General features: G+C 50.3%; 1 protein-coding gene and 1 long non-coding RNA gene across 2 annotated transcripts in view; one reads left to right on the top strand and one right to left on the bottom strand.

Annotated features, from left to right (window-relative positions):
- Positions 1–25,388, bottom strand: part of Synpo (synaptopodin) — a 52,754-nt gene that overhangs the window by 12,627 nt on the left and 14,739 nt on the right. Inside the window, exon 2 of the mRNA XM_027402829.2 lies at positions 23,078–23,713. Coding sequence (XP_027258630.1) covers positions 23,078–23,456 — 379 coding nt within the window. The 5' untranslated portion in view covers positions 23,457–23,713. The remainder of the gene's footprint in view (positions 1–23,077; positions 23,714–25,388) is intronic.
- Positions 1,571–6,599, top strand: LOC118238339. Its single transcript, XR_004768328.1, has 3 exons — positions 1,571–1,680; positions 1,755–1,840; positions 5,846–6,599. It is a non-coding gene; the product is annotated as an uncharacterized LOC118238339 (long non-coding RNA).

Below are 25,388 nucleotides of genomic sequence, written 5' to 3'. Positions count from 1 at the left end.
GAGGTTTCCACACATGGGAAAGTCATAGGGAATGTGTGGACCATGCAGTGTCTACCTCCTCTGCTCGGCTTGGAAACAGGTCCACTGGCCCAAAACCAAGTCCCTTGGCTGGGCTATCCCTATGATCTTGGCAAGCTCTTACCTCCTTGCAGAGCCATGGGCTCCTTAGATGAGAAATAGCTGGGGACCACCCTGAGATGACAAGTACAAGGGGTCTGTCATCATCAACTCCAGAGCAAAGGACAAAGGAGGCTCATGCTACCCCAGGAGGAACCGGCCACTGTGACTCTACTCTGCTCATGGGGACAGACAGTATCCCGAAGGATAAACATCAGGGGACTCACATTATGGAGAAGCACCACAGAGTCTCAGCGTCTTAGGGGAGGCTGTCACAGCACAATCCCCCACGAAATCCTTGCACCCCTAAAGCCATACCCCTGCATGTGCAAAACTTGTTTACACACCCAGCTGACATGGGCTCATGACTCCGCAGTGTGCCTCCCACTAGTACAGACCTCTCAACCATAAATTCATCCAATGGCTTCCACATCTTGGTGTGTTTCTGTGCACCACCACTGCCACACCACCACTGCCAACACCGCCACCACCACCCTACCACTGCCGCTGCTGCCACACTAGTGAACAGCTTTACTTCATGGCCTGACATTGCCTGGAGGATTCACAGATGCAAACCCATCCCCTATGACCCAGGATAAAGAGCTCACTAACGTTGCTTACGACAAACTTGCAGCAGTTACAGATAACCTTGATTAAGCACACACTACACACTTACATGCGCTTTACATGTGCTGTTGGAATCTCACAGTTACCCTACCCTAAAAGGCACAAACTGCTATTGTGCTGCTTGTGTTGATGAGAAAAAAACAACAAAAAACAACAACAACAAAAAAACAAAAACAAAAAAACAAAGACCAGAACACGGAGGTGAGATGTTCAGCATTACAGAGCTCCCTTTACACCTGGCTCTTGTCACACAGAGCACCAGGATCCTGACTGGCAGGATTACACAGTGTAAGGCAGATAGACAGCAACCTGGTGTTTGAGTATCCAGGCCACTCCCCACCCCTGAACGTTACCCCTCCCTCCTCCTGTTCCTGATTCAGGGCAGTCCTGTGTCCCCCATAACCCCTCACATATACACTGTACTCTCCAACCCCATCTTCCAACGTCACTGTGAAGGGTCCTTGGGAAGAAGCCAGCTTGGGAGGCTCAGGAAAAGGAAGGGTCACAAAGAGGAGGTGACACAGGAGGCTGCTGACTTCCAGCCAGGCTCATCATATCCTAACCTGCCCTGAATGACCCTTCTCTCCTGTGAGTTTGGAGCTGCCCCTAAGCTCTAAGAGGAATGGCAGAAGGGGCCGGAGGGGAATGAGTCTCCCTCCTGGTGGAGCTCGGCCCCCAAGGGCAGCTGCAGTGACGCTGTAAAAATGGAATTTGACAGGAGGTTTGGGGCCAACCCAGCCAACAAACCTGGCAATTTTTTTGTCATTTGCATAAACATGGGGGTGGGGTGGGGCAGGATTTGACCAACCAAAGGTACCCTGGAGTCCCTTGTTATAAGCAACAGGGGACGTGCCAGCTAAAGTCTCCTAGGACAATGCCACCTCTGGCAATGGCAAACCTGTAAGATTCTGCTTCTTGGATTTAGAGAGTTCAGAGGTGAGCCCTAGCCACAGGGACCAGCAGCCCTCACTGCCTGGCTGTAGCATAGGTCATGATGCCCTTTCTTCTAGCCTAGGTCTCTGAAGGTCCATATAGAGCTCTGGACAGGTGGAAGAAGACTGAAGGGTAGATGAAGAGAAGAGCTGTCTGGAGTCAGGTAAGACAGGGCAGATCCAGAGTGGAGGAGAGGCTCAAAGAAAGAACATTGCCTCAGGAAGGTGGGGATGCCATGACACCAACCCATGGACAGCACTCCATGCTCATTGCTTTGTTCATCCATAAGGTGGTGATCCCAAAGGATAACACTGTTGCTACTCCCATTTCGTAGATGACAGCCAGGCTCAGAGATGCCCACTCAACTGTCAAACAGTTTTAGGTGAAGGAGATACAATTCAGAACTCAGGAAGTCTGACTGGCTTTCTAGCTCAGACCCTCATCAGGAGGGACATCAAGGAAGGTCAAGGTTCCCCTAGGGTAGTCTATAGGCCCCCAGCTCCCCATCCCATCAATGCCCCTTGGCTGCTTCCTGTCACTTCTTCCTTTTAGGAGAAGCTAATGAACTTATTCTCACTAAGATAGAAATGAATGACAGGCTATGAAATGCCGGTGGAGGAGGAGTAGGATTAGAAGGCTAGGAGTCAGTAAACTCTGAGCTCTAGTTTTGCTCTAGCAGGAGCAAGCCCTCTCTCCAACTCCTGGTCCTTATCACCTTTTGTAGACAGCCCCCTAATCCTGCCCATCACTTGTCCATCTGAGCCAAAGGAAGGGATCCAAGGCAGGGGAAGAGAGGCCAGAGCAGAAGGTCAGGACACTGAGAATTCAAGGAAATGTTTCTCCACACTAGTGCCGTCAATGGGAGTGTCCAGGCAAGGCCAGTCGGGGAGGATGGGAGTCAGAGGTGGGAACAGAGGTTGGCGTGAGGCAGCCCATTGTAGCAGCCTGGGAACCTTGGCAACAGGATGGGTAAACAGGCTGGGTAAACTGCCCCCCTGGTGGGGTCAGGAAGGACCCAATGTCCCAGCCACAATACAGCCTCTGGCTTGGCTGGGGCAGGAAAATGAGGAGGTCTGAGTAATAACCTAGCCCCTTTGCCAGCCCAGCCTCACATCCTCCCTGCAGAGAGGGATGTGACACAGACCCCGAAGGAGGCATCCATGCCAGAAGCATGGTGAGTGCGTTCTGACAGTGGACACAGACCTACACATCTCCCTGTGCAATGATCCACACTTGGGAGAGAAGGGCTGCCAGACAAAGGGCACACAGGGATAGGAGTGGGATCCCTAGGGCTAGGTCTAGTCTTGCTACTAACAGGCTGGCAGAAATCCCCATCTGCCTCTTTCCTGGCTCTGGAAGGGAAAATAGGCCAGACAGGGGATGCCACACGCCCTGAGTCACACCCCAAACCCCAAAGGCCCCTCTGAGTGTTCAGCTTACTCACTCTGACTGGGTCCTCCCTGCAGCCCAGCTTCCCCAGGATGCTCTGCCGCTGGCCTCCGTTCTCAAAGCCTCTGGGACAGGCAGCCAAGCTCCTGGCTGATGAGAGAGGAAAATCCCACCTTGACAGTACCCGGAGGAGCTAGATATGACTTCTCTCCTCCACAGATGATTCAGCCCAGCTCTTTATCAGGAAAACGATTCTGCAACTGCCTTTTAAATGGCCTCTCCACCCCCAGTCTCTCCCCCGCCAATCAACCCACCCCACGCAGCCAGATTCACCAGATTCACTTGTCCTCCCTCCCAGGCCCTGCTTCTCTCCTGCTCAGAACTCCAAGCTATGGGAGAGCCAGAAGGGTCTGCCTCATCCCAGCATTCCGGGGTCCTGATAGCAAAGCTACCTGAGCAAGCACTCTCTTTCTGTGTCCTTGGCAATGGCTGAGAGCACAGTGGTTCCCGGTTCCCACTCCTGCCCTCGAGTTCCTGCCTGGAAACAGGATCAGGAACGTCTCCACTTGAAGCCTTCTACTTCCCATTTTTTCTACATGTCCCACGCCCCCAGCCTCTCACCCACTTTGAATGTGATCAGCCCCTCCCAAAAGCTTTCCAGCCTGTCAGTGCTTAAACTGTACTGCCCAGGGCCATAATCACTTGTGAGCAGTCTCACTTCAGGGAGAGCTTGCTGTTTGCTAGGAACTATGACAGGACCTTGCTTTACTCTCATCACAGCAGCCCTGAGGCTAGCAGTGACCTCATCTCTACCTCAGAGAAGACATGTCTTGCAGAAGTGCTGTGACTTAGAACAAGTCACATGGCTAGTTGGAGCTGTAGATCACTCAGGGTGTCTCTCCCAGTGTTTGTTTCATGACTTCCAAGGTCTGGGTCTTCTGTCCCCCATAGACTAAAGGAGCCTGAGGGCAGGGTCACACATGCTCCACTCCTGCACCCCTTCCTGCACACATCTTCGGTGAGGATGACAACTGCCACTCTTCAGCTGCTGAGTTCCAGATGCTCCTGGTCCCCTCCTCCCCCCCCCGGCTCTCCCATTGTCAAAGGGGCACCAGACAGGCACAGATAGAAGAAGACAAGCTCAGATCAGCTGCCAACTATCCCTGCAGGTAAAAGACAGACTGCTGGCTGACCAGGGCCTTAAGGAGTAGGAGGTCCTGGTAGGACCTGGCTGCCATAGCATCCCTCTTGCCTGTTCTACTGGCTAAATCACTCATGTATAGCTGGTAGGTTTCAGAATCTTAGAAATGGCAGCCAGAGGGCTGGGGATACAGATCAATGTGGAACACTTGCCTAGCCTGCACAAAGGCCTTGTATTCAAGGTACAGTGGTACATGCCTTAATCTCAGCATCAGAGATGGAGTCAGGAAGACAAGAAGTTCAATGTATGGCTACACAGAAAGTTTGAGGCCTGCTGGGCTACATAAGATTCTGTCTACAACAAAACAACAAGCCAGCCAGCCTGGTGGCACATGCCTTTCATCCCAGCACTAGAGAGGCAGAGATAGGTGGATCTTTATGAGTTTCAGGCCAGTCAAGGCTACAAAGTAAGACCTGTGTCAAAAAATTGACCAATTATTAGGAAACAACAAACAAACAAACAAAAACAAAACAACAATAAAAAAAAACAGGGGCTGGAGAGGTATCTCAGAAGTCAACAGGTCTTACTGCTCTTGCAGAAGACCCAAACTCAGTTTGGTCTGAGACCCAAACTCAGAAGACCCAAACTCAGCACCATGTGGGTGCTGGGAACCATCTATAGCTCTAATTTCAGAAAATACAACACCCTCTTCTAGACTCCATGGGCAATGTACACACATGATACACAAACATACATGCAGGCAAAACACCCACACTCATAAAACAAAAATTTATAAATTTTAAAACAAACCAAAACAGGACAGGCATGGTCACACACACCTTTAATCCTACCCCTCTGGAGGCTAAGGAAGTCAGGATCTCTGAGAGTTCCAGGCCAGTTGAGACAGACAGACAGACAGACAGACAGACAGACAGAGAGAGAGAGAGAGAGAGAGAGAGAGAGAGAGAGAGAGAGAGAGAGAGAGAGAGAGAGAACAAAACCCAAAATGGAAACCAGATCAGGCCTAGGGGAACAAGAACCTACAAGAGAGGTAAGGTTGGCCTGCAGGTCTCTTAGGTCTCTTAGAGGAGTCAGTAGCACAAGACAGAGCATATGAATAACCCTGCGGACATGAAGGTCCAGAGACACAGAGGTGGCAAGTCAGGATAGGAAAGAGAACTTCCCTTTATCTCTGCTCATCAGGGCCTGCCGCACTCTGGGCCCTACACAAAGATGAGGCCTTTTCCCTGAGCTCTGTGCCAAGGCCTGCCTCTAGCATCTCTAAATGCCTCAGCCCAGGCAGAACAATCAATGTGGGGGGGGGGGCTCGGTAAGTGTGGACTGAAGAACCAGCACCCCCACATCCAAAGAAGTCTTCTGTATCTTCAGCTTTGTTCCATCGCTCAGCCCTGGAGCCAAATTTCAGATTCATCTGGATTCTAGACTGGAAAGTGGCTCTTAGTGGGTGAGGGGAGACTGAAAAAAGAACAGCAAGCCTGTGGGTGGGATGGGAGATGAAACCTAGAGTCGTTGTGTCAAACCCAAGAAGAAGAACATTCCCTGAAGTACCAGGAGAACACAGAACCTGGGAGAGAGAGAAATCAGGATAAAGTAATCCAAAGGTTTGCTTTGCCTTAGGTTTTTGTAAGTGGAAATGAGGGGATGCTCCAAGCAACAAGGACAGTTTTCAGACACTGGAAGACTCAAGGTAGTCTGGCCCCATCCACCCCTATGGCCCAAAGCAAGATGGAGAGAAGAAACCTTTGACAAAAATGACAGCAGCCTTGCCTGGAGTCCAGTTTGCATGCTGTGAGCTGGGTATCATTTCACAGGAGCCCAGGAACTCTGAGGCTCTGACCTGGGTTACGTGCACTGTGGGATATGCCTTGGACCTCTGGGTGGTTATATAACACACACCGTGCAGTCCCACAGTCAGCCAGGCCCCTCTGCCTCCTCCACTCTGCCATCTGTCTTTCTGCTGTTTCCTTCATATAGAAGAGGCTGCTGTGCAGCCAAAAAAAAAGAAGGCCAGCCCTGTGGTAAATTCCCCACATTCCTTCCTCTCAGAAAAATAAATAACCCCGGGAGAAAAAAACACAGGAGGAATGATAATGACGGCACAAGCATGCTGGCACTTGGCACTTGGGCTACTCACTGGGGTAGACAGCATGGGAACCCAGCACAGCTTCGTGCCTTTCCTGAGATGGGGCCTGTTGCTGCCTCTCACAAGGGTTTAAGACTATACTGGGGCTGAGGCTTGCTCACAGAGGTGCTGGGAGTCCCCGTGGTGTGGCAGCCACAAGTAGTCACCACAGCAAACCTGTCAGAGGCTAGGTGCGCTTGTTCCTCAAGTAGCCACCCACCCACCACATCCATGCATGGGGTCTTCCTCCTTTACATAGAATCATTCTTCTTGTTTTTTTTTTTTTTAAAGATTTATTTATTTATTATATATACAGTGTTCTGCCTGCATGTATCCCTGCAGGCCAGAAGAGGGCACCAGATCTTATTACAGATGGCTATGAGCCACCATGTGGTTGCTGGGAATTGAACTCAGGACCTCTGGAAGAGCAGGCAGTGCTCTTAATTTCTGAGCCATCTCTCCAGCCCCGTAGAATCATTCTTTCAGCATTTTACTTTATCCTCATGAGCTCTAAGTATTCTTATCTCCATTCTAAACACAAAGAAACCGAGGCTCTGAGACTTGAGGATTCCCTACAGCATTAGGTTAGAGAGTCAGCTGTGGGTCTCCAGCACCTGCCTACATTCCTGTCAGCTGGTGCCTCCTCCAGGTAGCCCGCCCTTCTAGCTACTGTGCAACAGGTCTCCCATCACCTTCCCTGAGTAAGTCACTGTGTCTCCCAGTCTCAACTTCCTCCTCAATAAAACAAGGATAAGTAGCTGAGAGTGGTGGTATGTGCCTCAAATCCCAACACTCAGGAGGCGGAGGCAGGTGGATCTCTGTGAGTTAGATGCCTCCTACCAAGGGTACGTAGTAAGACCCTGTCTCAATAAATAAACAAACAAGTAAATAACAAAGACAGTCTACTTCTTAGTCACGGCTCAGCAAGTGACATGCAGAGGTGGTTATAAGTTTTAAAGTCATGATCACTCCTGCAGCAGTTAACTCCAGCCTTTGCCACCTCTGAAGAGCCTTGTAAGGCTGGGGCTCTTGGTCTCTCGCCCCCTCTGCCTCTCTTCCCCAGCCAGCCTCTGCTCTGTCTATAACCAAGCCTAGTCCCATCCCGTTTCCTCTACCCAGGGGACCCCCAGAGGAACCTCTAGTCAAAATGCTATAGCAGAAAAGAATAGTTCACCTGCCAGGCCCACCAGGGGCATGTCCCAGGTCCAAGATCCCAGCAGGGAAGGAGCAGCCTATATAGGTTCTGGCTGGCCATGCACCCAAGAGGGCACCAGGACTACAGGGAGCTAGAAGATGCTGGCCCTACCATACCCACTTCAATGCCTATCATCGATTTCCAGGCCTAACTGTTCCCTGGACCCAACAGGAATCCTGCCAGAGAGGCCAAATGGACCAATCCTGACTTCCCATTTTCCTCAAACTACAAATGAACATAGGAGGCCAGGACATTTGATTCTGGTGTCTGTCCTGTCCTATCTGGGTGGCCTTGAGCTAATTCTTAAACCTCTTTGGACCTAGATAACTCATCTCTTCAAAGGGGTGGGGGAATTGCACTGGGACCAATCCTTAACATCTTAATAGCTATGTTAGTCTCAAATGTGTCCCAAAAAACACATACAATCCTGTGGCCTCAGGTGTATCACATCTTAGGGAGAGAATAACCAGACAGTTTAAAGAAAATAAGCATAAGTAGTACACACTCCCAAATTCAACCAATATTTATCTCACAAACTAAGGGTCGGACATTGTTCATGGGTATAAAGAGAAACAGCACAGAATGTGCAAATTTTAGTAAGGGGGCACGATAATAAATACACACATAGGTCTAAGCCTGTGGAGAGGTGACTTGCAAAGTTAACTATGGCAATCAAGGGCATCTTCACAGAGAAAGTGCTTCTGAGTGAGGCCATGAGGAGAACGAGTGGCTTGGCAGAGGGATAGCTTGTGCTAAGGTCCTGAGGCAGGCTATACCTCACCCAAACAGGGAAAGAGTCTTTTCCAACAGCCTTCTCTCTTTCTTCTCTCTGGGATCTCGTCCTTTTTCCTTAAGGCAGGACAGATGCCAGCGGGTGGCAGCACCTCTTCCTTTGCACACAGGCTCCCACACAGAGGTTCTGCCTGTTTCAAATCTGCATGACACACAGCAGAGCCCACCCAGGCATGAACACACTAAACACAGTGGGCAGGACGGACACGTGAGCTCCTGCAGCATGTACATGGAAGTATGCTGTGCTCATGCTGGGCCAGCATGGGCACACTTGAAACAGGTACACATTTTGTGGGAGGGTATGTGTCCCTTCAGGCTACCTAGTCTCCACAGGCACAGGCTGCTGGACAGGGACCAGTGACCCAATGGTATGCTTTGAAATCCACGACTCTGCACCTCTGTCAGAGCCTCTCTCTTCGGGGACGAATTAAAATCTACCATATAGTGCTTGAGTGTCCCAGGAGACAACATTGTTCAAGAGAATGTCCCCCTTTCTGCCCTGTAAAGTACCTGTGCGGCACTGAGTGTGTCCATAGCCACTGTCAGCATCATCAGCTGTGACCATGGATGCCCCGTCTCTTTCCTATACAGTGATCAGGACAGAGGAGGAGTGGCAGAGAAAGACCAGCCCCAGCCTGAAGCCTCAGAAAGTTCCTTTCTCTCTCGACCAGATCAGAACTTACAGGTGACCCACATGCCAATTCCTGGGCTCCAGTCTAGACCTATGGGTCTACCTAAGGAACTCTGGTATGCAGCCAGGTTAGAGACTCACTGGGCCTTAAGAGCCCATCAACCCATAAGTTAAGTTTATAGCTAGCAAACACATAGACAGATGCCTAGACTGTGGTCTGGAATAAAACATGACTCCTTAATATTAACCAAAAATATATTTAATAACATGAACCATGTGAAAAAGTGTATTATGTGGGATGAGTATGAGAAATGTTTATTGACATGTACCTATACATAGTGCTGTGGGTGATAATGCCATGATGAAACATAGTTATTCTGCCTGCTAAGTAGAAAACTTAATAAGAAAGGATACAGTTGCACACACAAAGATCTGTAGTACTTTTCATTTATCAGAAATACAGGCAGAGCAGGGATTGTTACATCACTCTACAGACTAGGAAACGTGCTTGTACCCAAAGAATTTAGAAAGTAGAGGTAGGATTGCCATGAATTTTAAGCCAGCCAGGGCTACATAGCAAGACCCTGTCTAAGAAAAACTAAAAAGCAAGAGGTGGGGAAGGGACCCAGAGAAGGCCATTCTACCTCCCAGGATTTCATAGCATGCAGCCTTTCGCTTCCAGCCTGAGGCTTTGCCACCTCCAGCCTGATCCACTCATCCCTTATAATTTGGTTTTAGCCACAGGGTAACTGGCCTTTATTCCAGGCTCATGAAAACTCTGACACATGTGGCTTCAATGACTCAAGCTTCCTTGCAATGGGACAACCTCAACCAGTTAGTCTTTCAGCATGGTAGTTTCTCTCTCATTGGGCTGTATGCAAAGCCCCAAGGCCCTGGAACTACTTGCTAGCATTTGATCTAAAACAATCATTTTGCCCTACCTAACCTGATCATGAGCTACGATGACCATTAGCAAGCCTCCCATCTGCTGAACCTCTGTAACAATCTCCAAATTCCTACCCTGTTGGGTGGTTGCAAGCATTGGCCACACACATGCAAAGTACCCATCAACAGGCCCATGGCTCATGCACCAGTGATGGTGATGTGCGTGGGCTCTGACTAACACGCTAACTTTTAGAAGCAGAGAGTCTCGTTTCACTTCTCAGTGTACATACACACTGCACATGTATGACTGCATACCTGTAGGGAGCCGTCCCTGCATTCTCCATTACAATGATGGTGCCTGCAGGCACTGAATGTAAATTATTTCGCAGGCGCTGGGTAATTCTCCATTTCCTTGATCTCTGCCTATCCAGTGGCTCACATGGCCTGAGGAGCTGAAGCCATTCATAGGGTGACACGTCCCAGGCGGGGCTGCCAGCCTTTATTAGGGGACGGGATTCTTGGCTCGGGGTCTCCGCTCTGGTAAGCTTATGCTCTCCTCTCTCAAGATGCATTAAAGCTTTCCTACAGAAGAATCCGAATGTCCTGTATGATTCTTGCCGGCGAGAATATCGCGCGGGACACATACCTGTCTTTTGTAACTCAGGCCGGCCCCAAACTTGCTGTGTAGGGGGAGATGACTTTGAACTCCTGATCCTCCTACATCTACTTCCCAAGTGCTGGGATTATGGATGTGTACCACCACACCCAGGCTTGTGTGGTACTGAGGACTGAACCTGGGGCTTCAGGCACGTTTAGCTAGCATTCTACCCCCTGAGCCACATCCCGGGTTCATCACTGTATTTCACATTCCATTTGCCAGCGTGAGCTTTACAGGCTGAAGTGGGGTGACAGGCCAGATGACAAAGCCTTCACTTCCACAGCACCATGCAACCTCACTCACTAGAGTATTTATTTTCAAGATGGGCAAGGTCTCTACTCAGATGCTTCCTGGGAACTCAGTGGCCTTTGCAGACCATACACCTTCTTGATATGCGTTCCCCAAAACAATTTGCCAAGTCTGGGACCCTGCTTTCCTCTCTACCCGGTGCCAAGCACTTTCTCACCTCAGGGCTACATAGTAGATGTGCTTCTCACAACAGTGACAAAGGCCAGGCTGGAAAGGCCATGTCCTGGGAGCCCTGAATGTAACCCTGTTGACGAAGAGGCATAAATAATGTACCAGCATGTTCTCTCCTCCCCACCCTGAACTGCTAAGAATAGTACCAGCTACCCTTCCAGGGATCCCAAAGGGAAGAGGACAGGGCACCAAATGAGAACAAGCAGGAAAAATGTCACAGGGCTGTGGCCTGCCAACTGCTCTCCCTGTTAGTCCACGTTTCTAGACTCTCAAGATAGGGAACCCCAGAGAATTAAGGGTGCTTAGAGGCCAGCAACCAAGTTCTTGAGTAAAAGAGAGGCCTAGGAAGACTATATGTAAAACCTTGGAGAGGGAGGAAGCATCTATGGATTTGAACTCTTTCCAAATTTGAAAATGCCTGGCCTAGAACAGTTCTCATGCTCTGAAGCACAGGGGAACGGTGTAGGACACTTGTTAGACTGCACACTGTAACTCGGGGGTGGGGAGGGTGGCTGCAGGGGTGAGGAATGAGAACCTGCATTTCTAGTGATGCTCCACTGAAACCACATGCCCCCATTTTGAGAGCAGAAAAAAAAAAAAACTATTCTCTAGGACACTGGTTGGGAAACTGAGTCCAAAGAAAAAGGCTTCCACAGAGTACAAGCAAATGAGCTGCCACCCCAAGGACATGCTCTGACCTGTGGCTGCTGGACCACCACACCCTGCTCAGAGCAGTGCATTCAGATACAAGCCAATGATCCAAGCAAAGAGGATGCTCTGTGAGCAGCCATCCACGAAGTAACTGAGTGTGGGGCCCGCTGACAGCACCTATCACAAGAAAGAGGATGCAGGCAGCCTTTGGCACAGCTCCAGAGAGACTTTTCCTTCTCAGTGTCCCCCTCAAATCCCTTTGGAGCTCCAGTCCTGGATGACTATCTCCATTGCCCCATGGTGCACCTCTCTTTGGGATGCCTCATCCTCCTAACACTCCAGCCTCCCTGGCCTTCCTTTAAAGGCTCGTTGGAGATGTGATACCATTTTTCACCTTAGGGCCTTTTCCTCCCTGTATTCACCACCTTGAGCCCCTCTTTGCCCTTGTCCCATCAGTTGTGCCTTTCTGACCATACGTCTCCTTCTTTGGGGGTGCTTGCAGGTGGTGAGCTTCTCTACCCCTGGGAGTGACATTCTCACCATGGCATCCTCAGAATATTCTCCCAACTCATCAGATTCCACCACTGTTTGTTTTAATATCAGTCTGCTCCACCCTGACAGGGCAGAGACATTGGCTATGACCTCCAGTGCCTGGGCTACAGCTGGGGTCGGACAAACATTTGTCCACCAGGAGAAAAGAACAGAGGAGTGACCTGTTAGCACCTCATTTTGCAAAACCTTCACCTCCCTGTGAATCTCACTCAACCAGAAAAACTGTTAAGAACAGTATTTTCAAGATGATTGGGGGTGAGACCTCAGCTCTGTGGCCCTGTTCCTCACTGAGACGCAGTGGCCTATACAGGCCATGCCACTTGTTGGTGTGGAGTCCCCAGCACTGTTTGCCAGGTTTTCGTGGAAGAAGGAACCTGGGTAAGACTTCCAAAGCCGCAAATAAAGCACTTTCACTAATCCCATTCCTCTATCATTGCTTAATGCCCCGAGAGGGACAGGGTCTCACCAGAGGCCACACAACCAGTACATGGCGACACCAGACATCCTTGACACGGCTAGAAGCCAACAGCTGAGCTTCAGGCCCACCCAAGCTCCATGAGAGAACCATCTGCCTGGATACTAGGAGGAGTACAGGAGGAAAGAAGAGAGTAGCTATGGCTGAGCGCATGTGGATTCAGGCCCAGAGCCAGGGTTGGTGGATGGGACTCTCAGCAGGAGACCTTAGAAGAGCCCAGCAGCTGGGTCCCTGGAAGCCAAATGGCCAAAGGCTGGGTGGTGGCATGTCTGGCCCTCATGCACATGACAGTCTATTTTTTAATCAGTACCCTCTCCACCCTACCCCCAATTCCATGTATGCTCTCAAAGGGTCCCTGTGTCCTATCTCTCCGTGGTGACCAAAAGGATACAAAAGTCCAAGAATGAATAGTATCCAACTGTCTGGGAGGTGCGGGACCAATCTCTGGACTCTGTGACTTCAGTTTTCCTATCTGGAACATGCCAGACTGCATGGGTTGTTACAGCTCAGGCATTCACACCCTTGCAAGCTCTTCAGTGTCAACCACATTCACTCTGGCAGGGCTACCCCTGCCTGATGTACCAACGGAGCACATTTCATCATCCTTTACCTACCCACAAGGAAGAAGGGCAGGAAAGAAAGGAGAAGGCTCATATGCAATGTCAGAGGCTTGGGCCCCGAAGCCCAAGAGGCTTCTCTTGCCAGGGCCTGAGGGTTAGAGATAATGAAAATCAGGAGACACTGTGATATGGAGAAGGTGGCTTGGCCTCTCTGGACTGTGTTATGCAGTAATGAAGCTTGTGGTCTTTGGTGTCAGTCTTTGGAGTTCACTGAACTAGCTACTCTATGTCTCAGGTCCCCATTCATAAAACAGCGAGGCTGGTCTGGAACACAGTTACTGGAACACAGTAACAAAAAAAAAATACTTTTCAAAAACTGTTTTTTTTTATTTATGGAGCATGTTGGTTCCAAGGGATCTTATTCTGGAATGGATGCAAGGGTCTCAAGTTGGCCCACTGTCCCAACCACGGTCTCCTCTAACTGTTCTTTCCTTACTACAGGTCAATGATCTTGGGTTCTACAAAGTAGTTCCCTCCCATCCTTCCTGCTCATTCCTTACAGCTGAAACTTGAGGCCTGGAGGAAGCAAAGGGCTGCTTGAGACCACTAGCCTATACTCAGTCCAGGTCCTACCCATTGTGCTGGCTCATCCTGCCACTTCCAAAACACTCTGGCCAAACACCAAGAAGAAATTTACACGGAGATATGAGGAGCCTTGGGCGAGTGGCCATCTGCTCAAGGGCTTGCTATTTTAATGGAGACCAAAACATGAAAGTACTATTAATAAGTAGTAGCTCATTTTTTAAGTATTCATCATTAACTCACTCCATTTTCATAAGACTACAAGGCCCAGTATTGTCTCTGTCTTATGGATGAGGAAACAAGAGTCCAGAGGGGTTACATAATGTGCTTATGAACTCTCAGGCAGTCATGAATGAAACCTCAAAGTTTGACCACAACAATGTGCCAGCCATTCGGGAAGCAGGTGACACAGAGATAGACTGTGACATCCAGGGAGGTGGACAGGACAGGGCAGGGCAGGGCAGGGTCAGCACAGACCCATAGTGGGCTGCCTTACTGAGTGGAAAAGATGAACCCAGGGTGATGGAATGTCAGCATCAGCCAGTTGGTGAAGAGTTCATTCCAGAAAAAGGGCTTTGGGTAAGCCTCTGGAATTACAAGGCCTGGGGGCTATGTCATGTAGACTCCTCCTCCGGTCACCCTGAGTAATAACTGAGCCCCAGTGTCCAGGGATAGTTCACAAAGGGCTCTATACACACACTGACCTAACTCACAGAGCCTCCCCAGAGGCAGATCAAGCCCTCCCTCTGGCCAGATATCAGGCCCAACTCCTATGGCCTGCATTTTAAAGCCCTGGTGGGGGGGGTACAATTTGCATCCAGCACACACCACCCACACCCAGCTCTGAGGGTGAACCAATCGCCATCCTCTGCAGTACCCTCCAAGACCCAGACCAGTACCTTCAAAGACTCTGGGTCCTTTTCTAGACATGTTTCCTCTAAGAAGCCCTGAACACCCTTCAAATACCATTCAGACCTCCTCGCCACAATGGCCCCTGATAAGCCTTCCCTGGCCACAAAGGAGCCCCTCTGCTTACTCTCCACCTCAACAGTGGGCTTCCTTCCATGCTATCCCCTCCCACTCTGAAATTGTCTTGATTTACTCATTCTTTTATTCCTTGTCTTATTCTCTCAGTTAAAACAAATGCACCTCATGGTAAGATGGTCCATCAGATAAAGACACTTGTCACCAAGCCTGGGACCCACATGGTGGAAGGAAAGAACCAACTGCTACTGATCTCCATACACATACCATGTACATGTGCACAAGCATATAAGATGTATTCACACACACACACACACACACACACACACACACACACACACACACAAGTAAAGAAATGTAATTAAAAAAATTTAGACAAAACTTCTAGCTTCTAATCAGGTAAGGCAGCACATATCTAATGTAATCTCAGCACTCAGAAGATGGAAAGAGACTGATTGTGAGTTCAGTGCCAGCCTGAGCTATATAGCCAGTTCCAAACCAGCATGAGCTACATAGTGAGACTCTGTCTCAAAAAACAAACCAAAACAAAAAGCCCAACTCTATGTGTGTATGTACACATATGTATACTGTATGTATATGTGTGTGTGTGTGTGTGCAAATACAAATATATAGCAAGCTCCCTGAAGGAAGAATCTGACTGTTTTTGACTATAACCTAGTTCCTAAGCAACCTTCCCCCACTCATTGCTAGCCAGGGTTATTGAGGTCCCAGGAACCAAGGTCACTTGGCAAGCCAGTAGGTAGCAGAGGTCAGCATGGTACTATAGCTGGGGCACTCAGCCTGGCTCCCATCTCTCCCTGCTAATCTCCCCTGGCCTGTTTTGATCCTGTTTTACAATGGGACAGAGCTGGAAAGCCTTTGACAACAGTGCCCACTCTACTTCTCAGAGCCCATGGTATCCTGATCTGGGCAGCCCTGACTGCTTCCCCTCAGTCCCTCCCTTCCTGGCATCAACTGCTCTGATGAGCTCATGTCTGGAAGCCTAGGAGCTGCCATGAAGGAAAAGGTGCCTCCCAGGCCAGGCCCCTGGGCTGGAGGTGTGTTCAGAGCCTTGTGGGAAGGCAGCCTTCAGAGATAGGGCACGTGCAGAGTATGAACTTCCCACCTAGCAGGCCTCTGGGAATCAGCCCTGAAGAGTATAGGGAAAGAGACAGCGAAAGGCCCCCTGTGTTTCTTACCTCCCTCCTGTTGCCCTAGGGCACCGTGCCCCTCCCATTTATTAAAGGGCTCTGCTGCCTTCTGCATACAGAAGTGCCCTGACAAACTCTTCCCCTCCCTGGCCTCAGTCTCCTCAACTCAGAAGATGGAGATGCACTAAACAGTCAACAGTCCATTAAAAGGAAACGGTAGGCTTGATTCATTGTAATAAGAAGGCAGGAGCAAAGCTAGCTAGCCAGAAATCAAGCACAACCCTCCCTCCCCCCAAAAAAGTCTACCTTACCTTCCAGACAGTGTAGAAGGACAACAGCTGGCAAGGGAGGGAAAGAGTTAAAGGCTTTTTTTTCCCCCACTGTGCAAATACTGACTCAGTGCTAACTTAGTTTAAAGGGGTGCAGGAGAGATAGGGCGAGGCTTGCAAAGGCTAAAAATTGGTGCCTGAAAGCCTTGGTGTCCCTGCAGCAAATATTTGCTGTTAATTCTTCCAGCATCAAACTTGAATGATGCTAGAATTAGCCAAAAGTAGATCAGCTGCAGACAGGGATTTCGGCCTCCCGCTGGGGGATAGTCATCAGCTTCAATTATGCCTAGGTCCCCCCCCCAACATGGCGAGGGACCAGGTCTGGGTCAGTGACAGGCCAGGCTTGCTACAGGCAAGGAACCCCACTGTACCCTCTACCTCATGACAATCATCAGATTTCATCCCCCACTTTCCAAAGCAACAAGGGTGGGACATCCTGACTGTCCCTAGGGCCACCATGGTACTTGGATTTGTAATGCAGTTGCCTCCTCAGGATCCACCTACCTACTTCTCTGGGATCTGGAGAAGGGAGGGGCATGCCTAAATCCTACAAGGCCTTTCACTGCAGGGCCACCTGCCACTCGGGGGATAAGATACATGCTACCTGAGGCTTCTCACTCAACTGTAGAAACTTGTAGAAAACCCAGATGTAGAGCACAGGGGTCTGTATCTCCATCTAGAATTAGGCCCAGAATTTGGGGTTGAAGGAGGACGAGGAGGCTTTTCCCCTCAGAGGTCTTTCCAAGGCCCTAGGCGTGACCTTCTCCATCCCCTCATTCCACAGTGTAGTGTCGGAAAGGAGCCGGCCCTTTCTGATAATTAAGCGAAAGGGAGAGCAGTATACCCGTGCTGTGAGATTAGGATGAGGAAGGCCCAGAAGTCCCTTAGGACACTTTATGAAGGTCTTGATTTCCCCAGGTGGGATTGGGCCCTGGAGGTCCCAGCTGTGTAGCGGTGTCACCTCACTACTGCAGCTCCCTCTGCCCCGCCGCTCCGCCCGCGGGAAATGGAGGTGCTCGCCGGCACAGTCGGTCCTGCTGCCCCCGCAGGCGCCCACGTCGGTTCACCCGCAGACTCCTGGGTCTTGCAGCCGGATTTCCCGGAGCGGGCAGGGGCTAGGACTGGTGCCCATTGCTGAGCCTGGGGGCTGCATGCCCCCCACATCGACAGGCTTGCGGAGAGGGACATACAGCTGAAGCTCACACAGCCGGGGAAGATAGCGGCCCGGGACAGGGCGTCCTCCGTTTTCCGAGCTGCTGGAGAGCCTTGAGATCTCTCCAGCCTGCACTGCACAGATAGGGAAACTGAGGCTCCGTGTAGAAGCAACTAGGCAAAGCTCACCCTGAATGCAGGGACCGGAACCCAGATGTGCCACCTCCTCCGGGGAGGTACGAGCAGCTGCGCAGGTGACAAGGGCGAGGCTCACTGGGCGCCTCGCCAGCCCCGAGCCCCCCCACTCACCTCCAGCAGCGGTGCGCGGTCCCTGAGCTCCCGGGCGCCGCCGCCTTGGCTCACCTGGCTACGTCCATGCGTGAGCCCCGCCCCGAGATCCCTGCACCCCGCCCAGCAGCGGCGCCCGCTCAGCGCCCGAAGCAAGCAAGGTCCTGGCCGCTGGAGGCTGAAGGGGACCCGAGCGGGAGCCGCGGGCGCTGGGCCGGCGTCGCTCTCCTGCTGTGCTCTCCCCCGGGCCCTAGCGCCGCCCCTCCAGAGCCCCGCCCAGCCCCCAGGGTGTGACACCCCCTTTCCCCTGTGACCGAGGCTTCATCTCCAGGCGGGTCCTGCTCTCTCTTAGCGTCCTCACTACACATCTCACTTTCAGTTGCCCCTGTCCCTCCCGTTTCCTCATCTTAGTGTGTATCTGTGAGTCTGTAGTTCTGCCCTTAAATTCTTTTTCATTCGCTTTCTCCACGCGCCGCCATCTCTTTGCCCCTTTCTCTTTTCCTCCTCCTATTGCCATCCTTTAAAATCTATCTTTGAGATTCTGTCCCCTCAAGTGAGAGCCACGGCACCCCCGCCCCACTTATCCCAGCCCAGTAACTAGAGTAAAACTATCTTCCTTGGTAAGGCTTAAGCAAAGAGGCTGAGGAGGGCTGTCGTCAGCATGTTGTCTTTCCCCTGACTTGATTAGCTATCCGCAACTAGAGCAGAGATGTTGTGTGGCTTCGATTCCCCAACTTTTGCAGAACACCGTTTAGGCTGAGCTCAGCAGAAGCCATGGCAAGTGTCACTGTGCTTCAGTGGGAGCATCACACACATAACTGTTAAAAGTCCATATTCTCACATTCCAGTGCAGATGCCACGGGAAGCCGTCGGGTCGGATACGTGGGCTTGGAAACAAGCACCTCCATATCCCCAGCAGTTCAGAAGAAAGACCACACTGGTTGATCACTCCTTCAGCCAGAGTAGCTCCAGTGTCCCTTGTCTCCAAGAACTGTGTTGGGGTTTCTGATAAAGGAACTTAGAAATATGCTGGTGTACACCTACCACACCCAAGGTCCTCTAAAACACAGACAGAAAGATGTTCAGGTTTAAGACTGTCCCTGTCCCCAGTGGGTAGGCTCTGAGTGCAGGATGTCAGGTGACTGAGGAAGCAAATCCATTCTGGCCCCCTCCACCCCTCTGTCTGGCTTTGTGGGCTTCGGGGCATCCCCGCCCCAACCCGTGGTCACTCTTGTCCTGTTGTGTTGTGTTGGGGACAAGAAGATATCCTGGCGATGGCACCAGGCAAGTGATTGCTTTCTCCTAGTGTATGCAATGGGGAGGTGACTGCCCAGCCTGTGGAAATCCAGGAAACAGTGCGTGGGTGAGAGGAAGAGAGAGAGAGGCTAGGATTACTGCGTGGGTGGTTGTGAAAGAGAAAGAGATGGGAAAAAGAAAGGAGGAGAGAAAGTGGCTCAGTCTGTATGTGGGTGTGTGACAGTGTATATGCAGGAGTGGCTGTGCCTGGAGGACAGGCTGTGAGTGTTGAGCAGAGGAAAGTAAGTAAAACACATGGTTTAACTCTTGTCTACAGGAAACTGTGTACTTGTGTGAGGACACTTACATGCATCTGCATGACCTGCGGTGGGATAGAAGCACACAAAGTGTGCCAGTGTCTGCCCATTGCACATATATATGCCAGGGTTTGATGGCATTCACACATGTATAAACTTTGAAAGCCATATATAGGAGAATGTCTGAGAATGTGGCTTGTCTACATTGTGGTGTACACATGTGTTTGTGGATGTATATGGTATGTATGTTTGATCAAATAGCACAGGAAGGTATATGTAAACCTGTGAGCAGTGCTCTTGTCACCTTCCTGTTAAAGTCACCAGGGTGTGGGGCTCCCTGCCCAGCCTCCTTTGCCATCTTCTCTTTCCCAGAAGCCCAAGGGACATGCTTGACCTTGACTAGACTCTGTCAGCTCTCTGCCTAATAATCAAGATGGATATGTCCAGGGCCAACTTACGTACAATCTGTACCCGTACCCAATCCTCCTACCCTTCTGAGGCTCAAGGCGGTATCTGTTAGAGTGGCAAAGGCCCTAGAATCCTCTAGATAACCCTCACCATCAAACGGCCCCTGGCAAAGAAGAAGCTGGGTCAGCAGTGGCTCACAGGTTTCCCCATTACAGCTGAAGAAGAGGAATGTGGCTTGGCTGGGTCCCCCACCCACTCTCAGAGCCTGAACAACCATTTTCCAGCCCCAGGTGGGTGGAAGAACACAGCCTGCTTCCTTGTCTCCATGGAAACAAAGCAGCAGAAAGAGTATTTAGAAGCATGGGCCCAAGACCTCTCGGGGTTCAAGTCTCAACTCCTCCACCTACAGGCCATTGGATTGCAATTTTGACACTTCTCTTAAATTCTGTGTGCCTAGTTTCCTCATCTGTAAGGTAGAGATAAGAAAAGAATGAACTGGGTATGGAAGGCACACCTGGAATCCCAGCAGTGGAGAGACAGCTGTTCAAGGTCGGCACAGGTTCCTTAGCAAATTTCAGGGCAGCAAGGTGGCATAGCAAGACTGTCTCAAAATAAAAAGAAAAAAAGAGGGAGAGGAGGAGGAGGAAGAAGAGGAGACAGCAGTGGCAAGTCTGAACTCCCTAAGGCTATTCAGAGGATGCAATGAACTCGTGTATAAAGCATTCAACAAGGAGCCTAGCATCTGAAAAGAGAAGCCTGGGTTTCAGCCTTCGATTTTGCTACCAATCCACTGTGTGACTTTGCACACTTGTTTGCTGCTTCTCTCCCTCTGACTCCATCCGCACAGCAGACTCGACCCTCTGCCAGATTCAGTCAGCTGACTGAGAAGAGGACTGTGGAGAAGATGGCTACGGAGCAGAGCTCTTTCTTGGTGAACTGTGGACCGACCATCTAGTGTTTGGCAGAGGCATGATCACATTCCCATATCAGACTTCTCTCAGCCACTCCTGACATGGAACTTGAATTTGAGGCTGCAGTCTCTTCTTGCTTGCCAAAGGCCCCGTTCTGCCCAGCTCAGCTGGTACCAGCATCCTCTGATTCCCAAATAAAGGTCTGTAAGGTGCCCCAAGCAGAAGATGAATGACTTGGACTTCAGTCTGCCAGGCAGCACTCCAGAAAGCCAGGTTTAATAGCGGAAGGATGGGTGTGATTGTCTGAAGATGCTTATGATCCTCTCCGTAATGAGAGGAAGCTTGGAGAGGAAGCCCTAAGCTGCTAATAACCTGGCAGCTCCCCAGACTTCTTCCCTCTGGCTCTCCAGGCAGAGGGAAGAGACCTGCCACTCCCCATCCCCAGGGAGCAGAAAAGCCATTGAGACTTAGATATAAGACCACCCAGATTTCCACTCCTTAGCAAGACCCAGCTTCCTTTGAAAAGTCTTACAGGTCCCTTCTCTCCTCATGAGGCCGCTCCTGCCCATCTGTCCTAAAATGCTCAGACCAACTGGATGGACAGTAAAGAGACAAATGAATTGGGCTGTTCATGAAAAGGACACAGTGAGTCTTAGAGCTGACAATGGCTGTGTACCTTGGTCAGGTGACTTGATCTCTGAGTCTCCGTTGTCTAACCTGCCCTTCCTTGGAAAGTTACAATAAGACAGAGAGTGAAATACCATCAAATGACCCACGGACTGTGAGATGCCACTAAGGTAATTAAAGGTAATCTTTTCTCCTCTCTACCTCACCCGTAGTCGCTACCCTTCCAGGGTGTCTGCAGAAAGCACACTTTCAGAATAGAATCCTAGCTAAGAGCACAAGGCCCCTAGTCAAACAGCCATGGCTGAACATGCTAGTCACATCCTGGACAGGTCACTTACATTCCCGAGCCTCTATCTTTCATCTGTGTAATGGGCTCTGCTGTGAGACTGCAGGAAGCCCTACACAGACGCTGTTAGCACATCAGCAGCCTCTGCACACAGCTCAACCAACAGCAGCTAGGCCGTTCAGCCAGCAATGATCGCTTCCATTTCACTTTACACAGCTACCTAGAGCATCATAAATTTTCCAAAACATAGCCACAGCTAAGACCATGGCACCCTTTCAACAGCTCCCGCTTTTATTCTATTTTCACAGATGAAAAGGGGGGGAAAAATGAGCTCACCAAAGGGACTTGCTAGGGCTTGACTACTGAGTACTGGGCTGATAACCCATCATCCTGCCTCCTGACCCAGCTGTGGCCCCGGGGAAGAGGAGGGAGCAAATACAATGCTCCTCAGGTTCCTCAGGACCCATATTCGGGATGACTCTGGGGATCCTCCTCCCTGTTTAGAGGCTCTGAAGGCCCCTCACTGCTCCTGCCCAGTTCTCTGCATAACCCATGTCTCAGCAGGGACTGTGACCAAAGGAGATGCTCAGAGCCCGAAGAGAATTGTTGCAGAGAGCAGAGTGGGTGAGAAGGCTGGTGAGGTGCCAGCTCTGGCATCAGCAACGCCTGCAGAGAAATGAAGTGTTCCTTCACTCTCTTGACGCACAAGCCCTCCCAGGACTGTCCCCCACACACTCTGCACCCTGGGGACTTGCTGGCAGCAGCTCTCCAGCCTGGGCAGATGGTGGCTGAGCTCACAGCCAGCGCTCTCTCCACCCCCCCACCCCCGCCCCGTGCGAACCCAATGCATTTCCATTGCCACTGGCCAGCAGTGGAGAGACTCAGAGTAATCTATTCTGCCTTGTCTTGCCTGCTCTGCAGACCCCAGCTCTCACTGGCCCCAGAGAAACCGATCTTCCTCCCTCCACAAGCTGTCACTGGATCTTGCTGTAATCCAGGTGACAAGGCTTCTGCCTTTGTCATTCATCTCTGACAGATGGAGAACCAAGGGCTGAGCGAGGACCCTTTGCCTAGCTCAGCATTCAATATGCTTAGGGACCTTGATGAGCAGTCTCCTACTTTTGAGTCTCAGTTTCCCAGTGGAGGTCAGCTTACATGAAAGGCTTCACCCTCTACCCTGTCAGCACCTGTGAGGCAATGACCCTCTCTGTCAGTGTCTGTTTGTCTAGAGCTGCCACTGAGCTCTGTAGGTTTAATGGGGTGGGGGGCTCTGCCCAGATCAGGTGCTTGGGACTTCACAGTCACTTGCTACCAGTAATAGGTAAAGGGCAGGTGAGAGGGGGAGTGGGTTTTTGTCAACCAAGTGATATACGGGCTTTCTACTGATGCCTTCTCCTGGACAAACAGCTGGAACTGCACATACTACCCAGGTGCCCATCTCCCCACAGCTGGAGATCTGGACATGCTGCAAGACTTGTGATCATTGTTAAACATCCTAGGAAAACATGCTTTAAAGGTCCCTGATTAAGACCTTGTGGAGTTTTCTATGACCCTGGGGAGAAGGGATACAAGCTTACCTGGTTTGGGGGCCACCCTGGGCCCAGGGCTGGTGCTACCAGTTGTCATCACTTTCCTGGCCTGTACCACATCCCAGTCATGGCTGGCTCTGTCATTGTGCTGGAACCCACCTCGTGCCTCTCTGGAACAGCTGGATGGCTGGATTATGCCTGAGGCTCTGGATAGCTGTGGTGTCCCATGGTTGGCTCTGCTTCTGCTGGCCACCTCTTCTTCCAGGTCCACAAGCCTCACCTCTCCCTGCTGGCCATCTTCACTGCTGCTCTCTTCAGCTTCCAGAGTCAGGCACCTGTAGCTCCCATCTGGGATCTGAAAGGTGCAAGGGGCAGTCCTCCCCTCACTGGGTCCAAGGGGCGGGGGTAGGAAGTGAGGGTCCAGCATTATGGTCCTCTCCTTGGTGGTACAAAGCAGCAGCCCCCTGGCGCAGGGTGGGTGACCTGTGTGAGTATTGTCCCTCACTCCTCTTGAGGCCTTAAGTTCCCTGCAGATTCACCTTCTGCTGCTGCTGCACAGGACTGGAGTGAGGTCTGGATGAGGGATGAGACAAGACCTTTCCTGGCTGGGTGAAGATGTAGTCCGCCAACACTTCTCCTTACCCTCCTGAACTCTTCTCTGTAGGGACCTTCAGAGCGATCTGTCTGTAGAGGAAGAGAAGGTACCACGTGTCGAAGAGCTCACTGTGTGTCCTGAATGGAATCACTGAGACCTGTCCACCCCTGGGTAGCCTCGAGAACTGGCTGGGATCTGGGGTACGGTTCTCACTCTTCACAGGGAAGTGTTCCCAGAGGTCTGGTCTTGCAGAGTGCTATTCATGCCCTGTCCTTGGGCATGAATACTTAACATTTCCCTTCAATCCACTTTAAATCACATAACTTCTATTACTTTAGACTTACCTTGAGCAATAATTGCAGGAAAACCACAAGCACATTGTGCCAAGCCATCCCCTTCCCCGTGCACATTAAATAAATATCTAGTTATTTTAAAACACTCAGGAGCGCCATGAAAAAAGAATTCTTTTGAGTCCCACCAAAGGTACACACACCACAAGAATCACAGGGGCAGTGGGGTGGAAGGGTACACAGCTGGGGTACACAGCTGCTTATAAGAGCCAACACAATGGAGTGCTGACACATGACTTTGAGCAAGAGTCAACTCCACCACTTACGTGTTGGTTTCTGAATACCCCCCCCCCGTTTGTAAGGTGGACATTGTAATCTAGTTTGAGCAACCCATTATTTGAAAACCCCAAACCCAAAACTTTCTGAGTACCATCATGAAGCCACCAATCCAAAATCCCATCCCCGGACTTGAGGACTAAATCACAGTAAACATAAGGCTCAGTTTAAAAAAAAAAAAAAAAAAAACAAGCATCATATAAAATGGCCTTCAGGCTGAGTATAAGATATGTATGAAACAGAAATTAAACATAATTTTAGACTTGGCTTCTCATCCCCAAAGCTATCTCATTATGCATATGCAAATTTTCCAAAAAGAATTTTTTTAAAGTCTAAAATCTGAAACACTTTGGTCCCAAGCATTTTGGATGAGGGTTCAACTCCAATTTAGTTATGCAAAGGGATCTATGAAAAATGGGCCAGATGGTGGTGGTGCACACCTTTAATCCCAGCCCTTGGGAGGCAGAGGCAGGCAGATCTCTGTGAGTTCAAGGCCAGTCTGGTTTACAGAGCAAGCTCCAGGGCAGGCTCCAAAGCTACAGAGAAACCCTGTCTCAAAAACAAACAAACAAGGGGCTGGAGAGATGGCTCAGCGGTTAAGAGCACCGACTGTTCTTCCAGAGGTCCTGAGTTCAATTCCCAGCAACCACATGGTGGCTCACAACCATCCGTTATGAGATCTGGTGCCCTCTTCTGGTGTGCAGATATACATGGAAGCAAAATGTTGTATACATAATAAACAAATAAACCTTTAAAAAAACAAACAAAAAAGTAAAAATAGGAAAATAAATAAATAAATGGATGCAGAGCTTTGAGCACACTTTCTGAGCCATCACTCATCCCACAAAAATTTGTCAGGGCCCTATTCTACTTCAGGTATGGTAAGAGACATGTAGTGTAGATGAAGGAATGGTGTTCTAGCTCATGAAGTTTTGAGATGAAGGTTGAGCAGTGGTTCTCAACCTTCCTAATACCGAAGCACTTTGATACAGTTCCTCACGTTGTGGTGACTCCCAACCATAAAATTATTTTCATTGCTGCTTCATTACTGTGATTTTGCTACTGTTATGAATTGCAATGTAAATATCTGTTTTTTGATGGCCTTAGGTGACCCCTGTGAAAGGGTTCTTCAACCACC

This window comes from Cricetulus griseus, chromosome 2, assembly GCF_003668045.3.
Source record: "Cricetulus griseus strain 17A/GY chromosome 2, alternate assembly CriGri-PICRH-1.0, whole genome shotgun sequence".
NCBI lineage: Eukaryota > Metazoa > Chordata > Mammalia > Rodentia > Cricetidae > Cricetulus > Cricetulus griseus.
The sequence above is the reverse complement of the archived record's forward strand: the minus strand, read 5'-3'. Positions and strand labels throughout refer to the sequence as shown.